This window comes from Montipora capricornis, chromosome 2 (genome assembly GCF_036669925.1).
Source record: "Montipora capricornis isolate CH-2021 chromosome 2, ASM3666992v2, whole genome shotgun sequence".
In the NCBI taxonomy this organism is placed as follows: domain Eukaryota; kingdom Metazoa; phylum Cnidaria; class Anthozoa; order Scleractinia; family Acroporidae; genus Montipora; species Montipora capricornis.
In genome coordinates, this window is record NC_090884.1 from 20,275,072 (window position 1) to 20,290,071 (window position 15,000).

Sequence of the window (15,000 nt, forward strand, 5' to 3'; positions counted from 1 at the left end):
GTAAGTTTGGCTGTTTATCAATCAACAACTTAACCATGTCAACCTTTCACTTAAACTTCGGGTTTTTTATCTGTCCATGTTTTTTTCATTGTTATCCATTTATGTCTAAATAAATAAATAAATAAATAAATGAATAATAACTTTATTGAATTGTCAAGATACTTAAGCATTAAAATACTAATTGGTGACACAACAAAATATTAAATGAAAACTAATATTTAAAATATACATATGTTAACAATTTTAAAAAGACTATCTATAAACTTTGCTTAATAATATCCAAATGTATGGATTACAGTAAAACACCTGCAAGTGGATTAAGAACATCAGGCTGAAATTTGGCCAATAAAGCACCATATAAATAAGAACAAATTCAGCCTGATAAATAGAACATGTTCTTAATACAAAGGGAAACTTATATCAAAGTGCTATGGTGTATAGGACCATTACAAACAATAAAATCTATTACAAAACAGCATTGTACATGTATGTTAATTAAACCTCTAGTAATATATGATTTGAAGAATTTCTGAAACCAATTTTTAAATGAGATTTTACGAACACTTTCAAGCTGATTGGTCATCTCAAATAAAAACACAATCACCCTAAAACCTGAAAAAAGTGTTCTTATATGCGGGTGTTTATTGTATTATAGTTTATTATGCATGCTTCTCCAGGTTGTTGCAAATTCACATATTTGCTTTTTTCGAGGTCTTATGTCAGTGACAAAGATGTAAGACATTAAAAATGTCTTCAAATTATTAAGTTTTGTGACATTTTAAAAATTGTGATTCACTTACCGGTTTTTAAGACCATTCTAAAGTTTACTCTGTTTTTGCCCCAAATCTAGGCATACAAGACTTTTGGTAACCGCCTGACATCCTTGAAGAAAAAAGTTGACTCTAAAGTGAACAGGCTTGCACAGAAAGCCGCAGAGAAAGCTAAAACAGGGCCAGTGTCAGCACCTCAAGCTTCGTTTTTGACCTCTGGTCTGCCCGATGTTGCTGTGGAATCAGCTCCCTCCACTCCATCTCAGACTCAACCTGAAGCTGACAAATCACCAGAGGAGGATAAAACTATTGATCCAACTGTAGACAACATTGAAGTAGCAGACATGGACATTGAAGATGATTCAGACAGTGACAAATCAGAAACAAGTGAGGAGGCTAGCGCTAGTGATGATCCCAAGGGCAGTAATGATCAGACTCCTAATTCCACTGAAAGCTCTGGGTCTCAACCAACAAAATCAACTCCCCTGGAGCTTGACAATTCTTCAGTTATTCCTCCTGCAGTTCCTACAACTCCTGCTCAGCCACTGGGCCCCAGTGTAAGGCCCATGATGCATGTTCAAGGTCCTTTGTTGCCAAGTCGGCCACCTCTTGTTTCTCCTCAACCTGCAGTTGGAATGCTTATTCGTCCATTCATAGGTGTTCAGAGATTTCCTGGTCCTGGTCCTGTTCCTCAGTTCAGACCAGGAGTCCCTCAAGTGCAGTCTACCCAGGGTGTGGCTCAGAATCCTTTATTACAACCAGCAGGAACTTTGTCTGGTCATGGGCAGCCTTTTCAACAGATTCCAGCTGGCTTACTTTCCAATGCAGGTGTACCGATACCAAGTGGCATGGGGACAATTCAACCTTTCCAACTTGGAAGTGGCTTTGTGGACAGTCAAGCACCACTTCCGGTGGCTGCAACAACAGTTCCAGCACGTGTTTACATGACTCCCAACTCTGCCCCAGTAAGTGAGACATCTCAAGGTGGCGAAAGTGCTCCTCAGAGTCTTGTTAACGTGGGATCACCAAGTTCAGAGGCTTCAGCTCCATCACCTGTGGGATCACCTGAGCTTCACTTGGAGGAAGGTGACGAGACACCTGAGACAACTCCAGCGCCTCTTGGAGATGTAGATGTTAACAACAAGACTGGCTTTGAGACAAATCAGTCGTTTTTTGACCATTCAATTCAGAATCAAACAAAGCCAGGTATTGGGTATGGGGTTTCATCTGCACCCAAAGCAATTACGGAATCTCCTTTGTCTTCCAGTGGCATACCATCTACTTCTGAACAGGTTCAGGGACAGCAGCAAGATGCTGCGTTTGCAAAAAAGGACGGAGGACAAAAAGTGACTGCTGTGGACATTTTAGCCCAGTTGCTCAGCAGAGGTAGGAAATTACAGGAAACAAGTGCCCAAGGCCCAGAGTCGTCACCAACCCGTGATAATTTGCCTTCTAGCACCCCAGCAACTGCTCCTGAGACGCCCAAAGAAAACTTGAGAAATCCAACAAGTAAACCACTCCTAACTTTAATTGACACACTATTTCCAAAGCTGAGTGATTCGATAAAAACTTTGAAAGAAAAAGAAAAATCTGTTAATGTATCCGAGACACAGTGCCATCCTGCAAGTATGCCAGTTGTGAACACTCCATCTACTAGTTTACCTGCACGACCGTTGCCTTGTGAAAAGCACACTGAGTATCCAAATGAAGAGCAGAGAGCGATCGAATATGATTCAAACCATGCTGAAGCTAAAGAAAAGAGCCAATGTCGTCCAGAAAGACCTTGTTTACCTTCTAATGTACCCAGTGAAACACCAATGCGTATACCGGCAGAGATTTATACAGAGTTCAGAGGTGATGCCGAATGTGACACAAGACATCAAAGGGAATATCATGGTAACCAGCCGGGCCCAAACGCCGTTACCTCGTTACCTTCACCCAGGGGCCATCCAGGAAACCAGTTGAGTGGTTTGCCTTTCCGAGGAGCTTCCCCTCGCTTTCCCCATGAAATGCCGTTAAAGCGCGAACCGGACTTGGTAACCCATGGACCACCATCATTTGAACAAAGAGCACCGTTTCAAAGACCTTGTGGTCCTCCTTTTAAGCAGTTTAGGAGTAACACCGGACCGCCTTTTGTTGAAGGGCCACCAATTCAGCTTGGCCCTCCTCATGTCCAGCCACCTAGGGGACCACCATTTGAAAGACCTCCCAGAGATCCAGCAGATGTGAACGAGCAAGCACCTCTATATGGACAACCACAGAGCCATTCGGTCGCGGTTCCACCCTATGAAAGACACCCTGAGGGACCAACAGACCAGCCTGGACAAAAACCTGATCAAGCACTGCATGCTGATTCTCCAAGAGGCCCACCTGCAATGCGTGACCAGGTTCTACCCAATCGTCTTGCACCAGCACATCTTAATTCACCTAGAGGATTTCAAGGAGATAAGCAACCAGAAATAGCTCCTGATCTGTTACGCCATGGGCATTCTCCTGGAGGTTCTTTTAAAGACGGTCCTGTCATGAGACCTTCGGAAATTTCACCTGTTCCTCCCCTTGATGGCCTCAAGAAACCTTTGGAAGTTCCTGGGAATGAAGACCGACCAAGCATCATGGAGCAGGGTAACCTCGTTAACGAACGTCCTGGTATAAGAAGGCTTCCACCAGAGGGTCCTCCCCAAAGGTCTCTTGAACCAAGGCGTGCTGGTCCTCCACCTCACCGTGTCTCCTATCCTGGAGTCAGAGATAATGAAGAGCAACGGAGACAGTTTGATTATTGGGAAGATTCACAAAGAGAAGGTTATGAGGAACATGCTAGACCTCCTTGGGACTTTCCTCGTGATGTTCCAGGGCCGCCTCCTCCGCATTGGAGGGGACCTCCTGTTTCACCTCGTGGGGACCCAAATCGAAAGGATTTTCTTGAGGATGATCCTTCAATGTGGACTTCATTTGAAGGCCCTGGAAAATCTCCTGGGCGTTTTATGGATTTTCCTAACAGAACTCGCGAAGGATTTAGAGAAGGCCCACCTGTTTTTGACAGATATCATGACCAAGGGCCGCCTGTTAGAAGGCGTCAATCTTTGGGAGACTTTGAAGGTGGCTGGGTGCGTCATCCAGGGCCACTGAAAAGACCTGGACCACCCCCGATAGCATTTCCAGGACCATCGAAGCGCCCTTATTATTAATGTTACCGTTTCCTTTGTTCTTTTAAGTGTCATTCATAAATGAAACTGACAAGGCTATGCGTGAAAGACATTGCCATTCGAATAATAATATTTGTTAGGGGTATTTTATCTCTCTTTTCCGTCGGTAGTGCGTTTTAGGGTTCCCTTTTCCTCTCCCAGTGGTTTTCCGCCGTTGCCTAAAGTCATTTGCCTGTTTATTTCTATGATAAACTTCAGTGAGGTAATACATAATACAGGACTCTGCTGCCGGGACTGACGCAGACTTTATACAATGTAAAGGTTTCGTGTCATTTTCGAAAAGTGTACTTTTTGAAGTCACTATTACGCTCTCGACCAGTTGATTGAAAATTGTTAAATAAATATGGAGTCTTTGAACCTTTTTTATCCCTAGGGGATTTCTAAACTGCAAATTGTGTTTCTTTTTGAAATTAGTCTTCAAAAAATATAAGAAATATACTTATCATTTGTTATTAAATTTTCGATCTCGGATATTGCGTATCCTGGTGTTCTGATTGGCTTACTCAATCACGGTTATTAGCTCGTATACAATAACGACCTTGTATGGAAACTGATTGCATCCATGTGCATCGGAAGTTTAAAAGCTGAGACAACTAAAACAGTTCAGAATTGAATGAAAATTTAATAAAACAATTATTCCATTCGCGCTTATTGGATATGAGACTTGCTATAGCCAACTCAGCCCTACTTGCCTCCTTTGCTCCTTTGCCTCTTCCAACGCGCGCTCATGGAATAATTGTTTATTATCCACCGCTGGCTACTTCAAAGATGATGTACTGCGTATCTTGGTAAATCGAGTCGTTAAATTCCTTAATCATGCAATGTGGTTATGGCTTAGTTTTAACTGAAGCAATGTAACGTCCGTCAATGCGATTTCTCTGAAAACAGGAGCCCATGAGTACGTGCGAGCAACTCCCAAATATTCCTGTCACGGCGTTTTCACAGACCGATTTATTTTTAGATTGAATTTCCCGCGAATGAGACTCCACAGAAGCCCGATGACCAATCACAGGAAACTAACTTGACGTCATTGCGTCACCGAACCGGAACTGCCTTTGTTGTTTTTCGGCAAAGGTAGTCCGAAAATAGCCTCCTACGCAAACGTACTTACGGGTTCGTCACGCAAATGCGCCTAAGAGCAACGGACGGCAACCGTTTCGCTCAAGTTTGTTTTTCATCAAATAGTTTTAACGAAGTCAAGACACCTCGCACTTTGTGGTGACTTCAAGTGGGGTTAAAAAGGACAATCATCTCACTTTCGGTTGACCTTCGTCGCCCGGAATATTATTTGCTTAAACTCTTCCAGTTGGCAAACATTTCGATATGATTCGTTGGTCCTCTTTGGAGTGCAAATGAACTGTATCGCTGACCGTCTGGGTCTGTCTTTCGTAGGTATTTGTCTTTTTGGCTTATCCAGTAGCACTTTCCAATGTCATTTTGCACCAGGGAAAGATCAATTTTACCCATCTGATGTGGTTACAATAACCTTTTTTTTAACACTAAGATGAGACATCAAATGAAAACAAAATTGCGGAGTTGCGGTTGTAATGACTCGGCGATAGTGATCGTCGCAGTTGCAAACGAAACCTGAGAAAAATCCAGGCTTGAACGGAAGTCGAACCAATGACTGCATGGCGTGATTTGCACTGCGCTGCCCTCTCCCAATTGAGCTATCAAGCCATCTTGGAGTTGCGCTTTTGCGAATTTTCGTCCTGTATCCCTTTTGAGGTAGCCTGAGAACGGGGCTGTATTTCCGGTTGTCGTTTCTCTGCGTTCGCAGGTTATTTTTGAGGTGAATCAATGTTAGTGAAATATATTTTAAATACAGTAGAACCCCGGTGACTCGAACTGGGATAACTCGAACTCCCCCGCTAACTCGAACTTGGATTTGACCCAACTTTTTAGCCATTTTTACTCGGTTAACTGGAACTCGGACAGCTCGAATTCCCCGCTAACTCGAACTAAATTTCGTTTCTCTTGATCAAATTTTACCCCGATAACTCGAATTTCTGGTTCTTACAACTCACCACGCATGCCCATTGAGATATCCCATCCGCTTTTTTCATTATCGTGTGATCTAATTCTAACAGAACAAAATCTGGAGTCATTCAGCAAACGAACTGATCACTTTTTATGCCAGTTACTTACCGATCATCCGTTTTATTTGCACTGTATTGTATACCGAAGTGCTGAAATCAATAAACTATTAATTATTAACCTGGAAAATTGAATATTTTAATCGAGCCCGATAACTCGAAACCCCGCTAACTCGAAAAGTTTTTCGTTACCCTTCAGAATTCGAGTTACCGGGGTTCTGTCCGGAATGATCATCGCAACAGCCTCGTTTCCAGGACCTCTCTCTTAGCTTCTGAGTCTTTGGAACAAGGGAATAAACATTTGCCATCTGAGGGCGCTTTCCTTTTGTCAGAACTGGCCGGCCAGACCCGTCATTTTGCAAAGAGAATGCAACAATTTGAAGGAACACTTGCACGATAATCCCTCGCATTTTTATGGAAGAAGAAGTATATATCATCCTCGAGGTTTGTTAATTTGAATGTGTTGTAGAGTTATTCCTCCCAAATGCCCGGTCTGGCCGGTCAGTTCTGTCAAATGGAAAGCGCCCTGAGACTTTTGATGTCGTCTATGGGGGAATACACGTAAACATAGGCGAATGACAACGATGATAAATCTCCCATTACATCCCTCGAACCTCTCCATCGTGCTTTAGAATATTGTTTCTTACCAATCATTCAATCGTCGGAATTCATATTTTAGGGGGATTCTTTTGAGGCGCAATATGTCGTTGCTTGTCAAGGCGGGAAAGAAGGCACTGCTTCTTCTATCCTGGATTAACAAAGACATCCCAGATCCTACGTGCCCTTAGATAAAATGCAGTTAAAGGTCTGGATAATGGAACTCAGTTTGAAATGTAGGCTACCAAATCACTGAGCCGGTGCCTGTCTACGTGATACATAATCAGAAGAGTTCGTTGCTCAGCTTGGCCGAGTGCGCATCTGCGTTGATCTGACTTATCTCAAAAAAGCAGTCCAAAACGCGAGGTACACCCATGCAATACCCTCTGTAGATGAGAACCTTGTCCACCTGGGAAACAGTAAGATAGTCTCCAAACTGGACGCCAACAATGGTTTTTGGCAAATACCCCTCGACGATGAATCCAGCCTGAGATTACCCATCATCTTCGTTACACCGTTTGGGTGTTTCTGCTCTAACAGACTACCATTTGGGATCAGCTCTGCTCCGGAGATATTTTAATGCGTAATGTCTCAGATCAGGAGCCCATCAGTAGGAGCTTGCCTCCCCCATACAAGCCCTATGAGTCAACCTTTGCCCGTATATTTCTGTTTTTAGAACGCCACGAGTTGTTCTGCACTGCACGCGCTGTTTAAAATAGGCAATCAGAATAAAGTCATTGTCTAAAGAAGACAAAAATAGCAAAAATAATGTACGCAAATTGTGCGAATTGATGTAAATTAATGTAAATGTCAGTCTCCTGCTGAAGGGTTGGTTCTAAAAATAGAAAGATACGGGGAAAGGTTGACTCAAGGATATAGTGCACATGGAGGCTCCTTCTCATGGGCTCCTGTTCAGATCCTTGAGGGCCTAGAAGGGTCGACAAAAAGTGCATTTGTGGATATAAGAGAGCGCGTACGCGTATGATCTGCACTCCGCATGGCAGCCCGGTGCTCAACCAACTGAGTGCGCACCGGTGCGCAGCAGCTTGCGATAGCCTGGTGCCGAGACATCGAACAAAAACATGGCGGTCGAGGCAACATGATAAAAACATCGATAAAAGTAAAGACTTTTGAACTTTTCAAGGCATCTTTTCGTAAATTACAGGACCAATTATATATGGAACATCGCACACTATTATGATCACAACCTTTCATGTTGTACGACGTCGAACAGTTGCAGCGATTTTCAAGCTCGGACTTAACAACATTTTTCAACCCAACGATGTCATTCGGCTTCAGAGCTCATCACCATATTGTTGTTGCACTACATCTTATCCCTATAAAACTAGATGTGATGAACTGAAGTTCCCATTAGAGGTATGTAAAATTAAACCTTCCGCCATCATTGAATGAGTCAGCAACATGTCAGTTGTATCTTTATTAGAGCATGGTCAGTACAAATTACTTTCATTGAATCCACGTTGGGGCTTCCAATTATGTCGGTTTCCGGTTTAGAAGAGAAGGTCGAAAACATGAATGTGGATGAGAAGGTGGCTGTAGATAAAAAAAAAGGCAAGGATATTCAGAAAACAAAGAAAAAAGACGTGCACAGCTCCTTTCCTCTAGAGGTAATTTATTTTCCTTTACGCAAGCTACGAATACGGCCTGTGTGCTTGTCCTTGTTAATACATCGTGCAGTTGTTGGAGGACTGATATATTCTTGTTGTCTGCTGTTATGTACTTTCCAACTGCTTCTTCAACATCGCGAACGGTTTTGATGAAATACTCGTTTTAGAACTAGGGTAATAGTGAAAAGTGATCTTTTCGAAGGTGAACTAGCGTTGATGCGCGCGATCTGGCGGGCGCGAGCGCGGACCACGACTTATTATTTGTGAAATAATCGTATTGATTGGGATGGTGTGTTGCTGTTTGTTCCAGTTGTTCTGTCGTGGTCATATTTTTTTTAATTCTTGAAAGTAAAATATGAAAATTATCAATGTTAGTTGTTCTTGGCTGATGCAATAATTCTCGGAATTCTCTCACAGGGAGGGACCGTCACTGTTACTCTGAAGCAATTTGTTGCAAGAGATACTTTACTTGGCGTAGGATAGCGTTGGAAGTTATGTTCAGTTCTTGCATGAAAAAAACTAAATGTGAGACACATGCACAAGGCATCTATTGGGGTATTCCACAATAGGGGCAGGATATGTGTTCACTTACCTGGCCACCCCTCCCCCTCTACAAAGAGGTTACACTCATTTTTGCGCCTATGGGCTTTAGCCCCTAATGCACTATATCATTGAAACGCCGATTTTTGTCCGTAAGTCCATGGTGACAGTCCGTACCAGTGGCAGGATAGGTCTGCAAGGTGTGCATGTCGTTACAGCTGAACAGTTTGAAATGCAGGCTCAGCATCCGCTCAAAATCGCCAAAGTGCACGAGTCGAACACAAAAGGGAAGAAATGAATTGCAAATTGAAAGTTTTGACTACCTTTGTGGTTATAGGTTCTCCTGAAGGGTTTTCTTGTTGAAATTCCAAAGTCATCTCTTTCATGCTTGGTAATCAGCATTCCAGTTAATTTGTTCACGTGGGGGGTTATGTAGACCATTTGAGGGGTCACCCAGACGTCATACCAGCATTGGCCCTTTGGCTCACGTGTTCACGCGTTGAATTTTACTTTTCTAAGTTTTGGTAATAAATTCAGTGCAAAGATAACAAAACTACCCTGCAAGCAGGCTCTTTGAAAATGGCGCGGGAACGAAATATAGGTCGGAAAAATTGGGGCTATATTTCAACTGCGCGCCATTTCAACGGAAGAGTCTGCTTGCTTGCTATAAAAAAACACGCTCTTGAGTAAAACTCTCTTATTTCTTCTTTAAGTGAAATGGTCTACAAAAATCTCACTGCAAATTGCTCTGACGGACGTTTTCCTGTACGTCATGCATGTATTTCAGTTGCACTACACAAACGTTTGTTCTACACACTAAGGAAGGACTGAACATGTTGTTTACGCTTCATAATTCCTCTTCTTTGCAGTCTAATCTTTATGTCAGGTAAAAACTTTTTTGGCTTTACGTTTGCACCACAAAGTATCGCAAAAGCTGGGAGTTCAAAATAAAAGGCAAGCCAAAAGACAGATGAAGAAAAAAATAGCATAGTTTTTGTAAAAAACTCTGAATTTTGAATTCTCAGCGAAAGATTCTTGATAATCGATCCTAAAAACACCAAAACTTCTGCAGCCTCTGACTTCTAGGAAGCAAGGAGAAGGTCGGGATTTTCTCTCAAAAGGAAGAAATTGATCACGTGCTAGCTAACCACAAAGGTACACATACATGTAAGCACCTTGTGTCAAGGTTTTTGTTTACATTGAATGAACTACGGGGAAGAATATAGTCTCCTTCGCAGCCATCTTTCGGGATGTCAAGTCGTTCGCCGCTTTCAGAGTTAAACAATAAACTTTTTCGCTAAGAAACGTCTGTCTTTCGTTTTTTAATTTTGTTGTAACATTTAACTGAATATTTACAGTTCATCTGTTGGGTCAGGAAGCCTTGTTTGTCGGGTTATTGACCTGAGACCCGACTCTTATCTGGAACACTGGGTAATGTAAACGACAAGCCTATTTTCAAGTAGTTTATCCAGTTTCCACAACAAGGCAGGTTGAAGTTCCAGAAAAATCTTGTGTTAGGATAACAAGGTGATAATTCCAATTTCCTTTTCTTCCTTCAAAATTTTCTCCTTGTTGATCGAAAAAAGAAATTGTCAACAGGCTACAATTCTATTAAAGTCTCAAAAGTACACATGATGAACACAATTGGGTAGGAAATTAACCTTATATAGAAAGTTTTAACTACCATCTAATGAAGCGTTTTCTCATTTTTTTGTTGGAAATCCAAACAATTTGGTAATGTAAAAACAATCTAAGAATAGAGTCCTAAAAATAATTTGCCATTTTTGCTAATTTGATCAATCAAATTTACATGTTACATGTGTCCACAACATTCCAGAATAATATAATTCTATCTTTTTTGGTGATCCAATATCAGAAGAGGAATTGACTCTGATGTAATTTTCTTTGTGCTGTCTATCTACGCATGAAATGATTAATGCAACTTCTCAGCTGACTCACGTCAATTTCCGTAATTCTAAGAGCATAAAACTATAAGAAGTGTAAATTTTCAGTTGATAAATGTTTGATTTCATTGATTTTGTATGATGTGGTACTATTTTTGGGGCAGTGTATGGTGTGTTCTTTTTCTGCAGACATTCCACCCTCCTGATTTGATCAGGAGTCTCCCAATTTGATGTGTTGCCTCCCGCTCTCCTGGTTTTTGTCAGATTCTCCCGCTTTATCATGAAATTCTGAAAACAAGGACAAATTGCTCATCTTAAGGTGCCCATAACATGAAAAGTTTTATTTTCCTATTATTAAATTATTCATTTATATTAAAAAATGAACTTTTGCGAAAGAATTTTTCGATTTGAACGAGACCCAAATTTTCTACAATTTTTTAAATCCTACTTGTATTCAGTACACCCTTTCCACTGGTCAGGACTGTCGTGGGCTCAATGTGTTGTAGGTTAAGGAATGCTTGTTGGCATGGGTCCTTTGTTTTCTCAGTGATCAAGGTACAGTGTATCGCTCTGTGATTTCTTTTGGTATTTTTCATCATGTCTATGTCTATCATTGAGGAAAGTGCCTCTGAATGCTGAAGCGAATACTGATGATTTTCAAATGACATTTTTGTGCAACTAGTTGCAGTCTCGATGAGTCAGGTAGCACTAGCACTGAAACCCAGAGCTACATTGAACCCTATGTGGAAGAACCGCTAGCAGATGAGCAATTGCTTCAAAATTACAGAAAAGAACAAGACGATATAGAAGATTTCAAGAGGGAATTAAATCAACGCTTATATAATGCTGTTCCTGTAAGTGAATCTCATCCGTCAGTCTTCAATGATCTTTTCATTTTGCTGTCCATGCGATACGGAAAGTTGTCCTCTTTGAAATGAATCCAGCAGAGTGACGAAGTTTTGCCAGGCTTCCAGTTCTTTCTTCTCTCAAATTCAAAATCTATGGCCAGTTTTTCCTTCTTGCAAATTTAGTTTTGCAAAATTTCCTGGGGGGGGGATACCCCCAGACCCCACTAGCTACAGGCTTGTGCCTTGTGCTTATGTCAGTAGGCTAAAGAATACTCCCTATTTTCCTTCAAAAGGGGAAGGGTTATTTCAGGCTCTTCATATGATGTTAGGTCCACAGATGTGTTGAATAACCTGAAATGGAAAACCCTTGAAATCAGGCACTTCCATACAAAGGCTACCCTTATGTATAAAATCCTCAATGATCTATCTGCCCCCCAACTGAGTAATTCCTTTGTAAAGCTGAATGATACGAACATAAATTACAATCTTAGGAATATCGAGACTGATCTAGCACTTCCAAGGTCATACACAAATTTTTTGAAGCGCAGCTTTAAGTATAGTGGTGCAATGCTCTGGAATAATCTTTCCTATGAGGCAAAGACTGCAAAATCGCTTTCTGATTTCAAACGCAAACTTACCTCCTCGCCCTCCATGCCTTCTACTGGATCGCACTCATTCTGTGTAATATACTTCGATTTTAAATATATATATATACTTTATTGTAACATGTTTACCTACACCCCACCTGGAAAGCAGCTTTTGTTGTGTGTGGCTAGCGTAGTGAAATAAAGTTTTATTGTGTTGTATTGTATTGTATTGTATTATTTTTTACAATTTTTAGCTGAATCCTCCACCAACCTTTATCCAAGAAAGAATAGCATTATTTGAGAGATTGAAGGAGGAGTTTGATGCAAAGATTGAAGGTGCATGAATGAATATAATTATTGTATCTTTAAAGATGATACATGTAAATGATAGACAGATTAAAAGGAACTGGTGGTATGGTAACTGTTAATCACCAGCTCCTTTTAATCCCCAGCTGAATTTCATCAGCTTTCATTGACTAGGGGTGGCAAATGGTACGTACCTCCAAAATCTTGGGGCTCGCAAACTTTTCATCCGATCTCGAAATCTCCACAGCCTTTTATGAAGTGTCTTGAAGTCTTGCTTATATTGCTTTTATTTTGGTGTGATGTCTTGCATGTTTTGGTCTCTGTCTCGGATTCGCAAACAAGGGTCTCAGCAAGTCTTGGATTTTATCATCCATCACCCCTATTGACTATTGGTAGCTTAGCAGAAATGAGTGAAGGGTACAATAGTCTTCTCTGTCATCTAAAGAAATTAATTTTGTAATTTTGCACGTCATAATTATGCACAATTAAATTTCATATGGGATGCCATGCCATGCCATGCCATGCCATGCCATGCTACCCAAATTGTTATGCATATCAGCTCTTCACAGGGTTTCTTTGTTATTGTCTGTAACCTGGTGTGGTCCTTTAGCCTTCCATGTCATTTACGTCTATCTAACTTTGATCTCAGAATTGGGTTTAAATGTATAAAGACAGCAAAACTGAACTGACCCCACTTGGAATTAAGACTAAATTGGTACATCTGTACCTTGTTCTGTCATGTGTCTCAAAGGAATCAATTACAGGAAGGCTTCTTTGCATTATAATAACATCTCCAGTTTGGTAACTCCACACTTTTAGGATTACAAAATTTTGTTATTTTACTGTTCCTCCATCCTTTGGTTGTTGAGTTTTTACATGATCTTGTGCTTGAAAATGACATGCTTTTTCAACTTAAACCATCCCCTGCTTATGCTAAATGATGGCCAGGTAGAGTAATTCTGTCCATTTAGATCTTGACTGTTTTCTCACATGTTTTGGTGAAAGTGACATGTGATGAACTTTTGCCATGTATTATATTAATTTTTATTTTATTCGACTTTGCCCCAACAAATCTGGGGCAGGGAGGCCACAACAGCATAACCAATTACTGTGGTCCCAAAACTAAATACTGAATTACAAAAATATTAAGCTTAATAGTTAAAAACAGCAAGTTATATCTTTAACAAGGGGTCGGGCCATATTGCATTTAGGACAAACAGATTTAGGACAAACAGATATGTTTACAATGACATGGAGTAGGTGTTTGAAGGCTTTTCAGTGCGTAGGTTGCATTGTTAGTTTTAATTATACTAGTACATCCCATAAAAAAAAATTAAGTTCTAAACAGAATAATTGTTATTTTTGGTTTTCTATCAGCTAAAGAAAAAACACCAATCAAGGTTACTTTGCGTGATGGAAAAGTTTTAGATGGACTGGCTTGGAAAACTACACCTTATGAAATTGCCTCTTCGATCAGGTAAATTAATAAAGGTTTAACTTAGTTTTTGTCACATATTTTTTACATGCATGAAGTCCTTTTTTAAAAGCAAATTCTACACAACTGTTTGTTTTTTGTTTCATTTCAGCCAAGGTCTTGCTGATAACACTGTTGTTTGTAAGGTTAGCACAGATAATCACATGACATATGTGCAAGAAAACTGTATGAGCCTGTAGTATGAGTGCAATTTTTAGTCTTTGAAAGAATTTACAAGTGTTTATCTGTTCCAAATTACAAGAGAAAAATCATGTGATTATGAATAATTAATGATAGACATGAAACATTTCAATTATTATTATTATTATTATTGTTTTTTTTTTTTCTGACTGATATTATCTGCATATATATATATATATATATATATTTTTTTTTTAATAAGAGTGGCTTTTATTTAAGGAGCTTATCTTTATTTCCAATTTTTTTTAGTCAGTGTTTAGCTCTGAGGGCCCCTTAAAAATTTTCTTAGGCAGCAGCCTTGAAATTTATTATTATTACTATTATTATTATTATTATTATTATTATTATTATTATGCAGAAGTAGCACACACATGTACATTGTGTATCACAAATCAGATATCCAGATTCTGTGCCAGGCATCCCCTATCGAATGAGTTTCTTTGATCATTGACCAACTAGACTGCTTAGTTTGTTTAAGTGGACGTAAACCCCCCAAAAAATTTTCTCTTTAAAATTAATAACGGTATCTTTTGGAGTATTTTGGTGCAACAATTAATGTTCTGATTTGGGTTGAATCATTGATTTTCTGTACCATTAAATTTGAAGTCATTCTAAAAAAGGGCCTACAGCCGAATAAATGGAGGCTGGAGCAAGTGAAGGGTTGTGACATGAAATTAAGAACGATGATTAAGAAATTCCTGGAGCAAAGTACCAAGAAAAACTTGGGCTCCATCTGCATTCTATTCACATTTAGAGGTGAGCTATGACTCAGAAGAATAAGAAATTAATAATATTAATTTATCACTGGATACAAGATAAAAGTAGAAGAAGATGTACATGTACTTG

The 15,000-nt window shown here is 40.1% G+C and overlaps 2 protein-coding genes across 3 annotated transcripts in view; both read left to right on the forward strand.

Annotated features, from left to right (window-relative positions):
* LOC138039045 (regulation of nuclear pre-mRNA domain-containing protein 2-like) overlaps positions 1 to 4,444 on the forward strand; it is a 14,259-nt gene extending 9,815 nt beyond the window's left edge. The window contains exon 7 of the mRNA XM_068885201.1: positions 851 to 4,444. Coding sequence (XP_068741302.1) covers positions 851 to 3,955 — 3,105 coding nt within the window. The 3' untranslated portion in view covers positions 3,956 to 4,444. The remainder of the gene's footprint in view (positions 1 to 850) is intronic.
* Positions 4,445 to 7,736: 3,292 nt separating this feature from the next.
* The window catches only part of LOC138039046 (threonine--tRNA ligase 1, cytoplasmic-like), a 34,704-nt gene continuing 27,440 nt past the window's right edge, over positions 7,737 to 15,000 (forward strand). The window contains exons 1-4 of one of the 2 annotated variants that reach the window (XM_068885202.1): positions 7,737 to 8,043; positions 12,428 to 12,509; positions 13,857 to 13,956; positions 14,066 to 14,099. In XM_068885202.1, the coding sequence (XP_068741303.1) occupies positions 7,864 to 8,043; positions 12,428 to 12,509; positions 13,857 to 13,956; positions 14,066 to 14,099 (396 nt within the window). In that variant the 5' untranslated portion in view covers positions 7,737 to 7,863. Of the gene's footprint in view, positions 8,044 to 8,118; positions 8,295 to 12,427; positions 12,510 to 13,856; positions 13,957 to 14,065; positions 14,100 to 15,000 lie in introns of those variants that run through there. The other variant, XM_068885205.1, reaches the window with a different exon arrangement.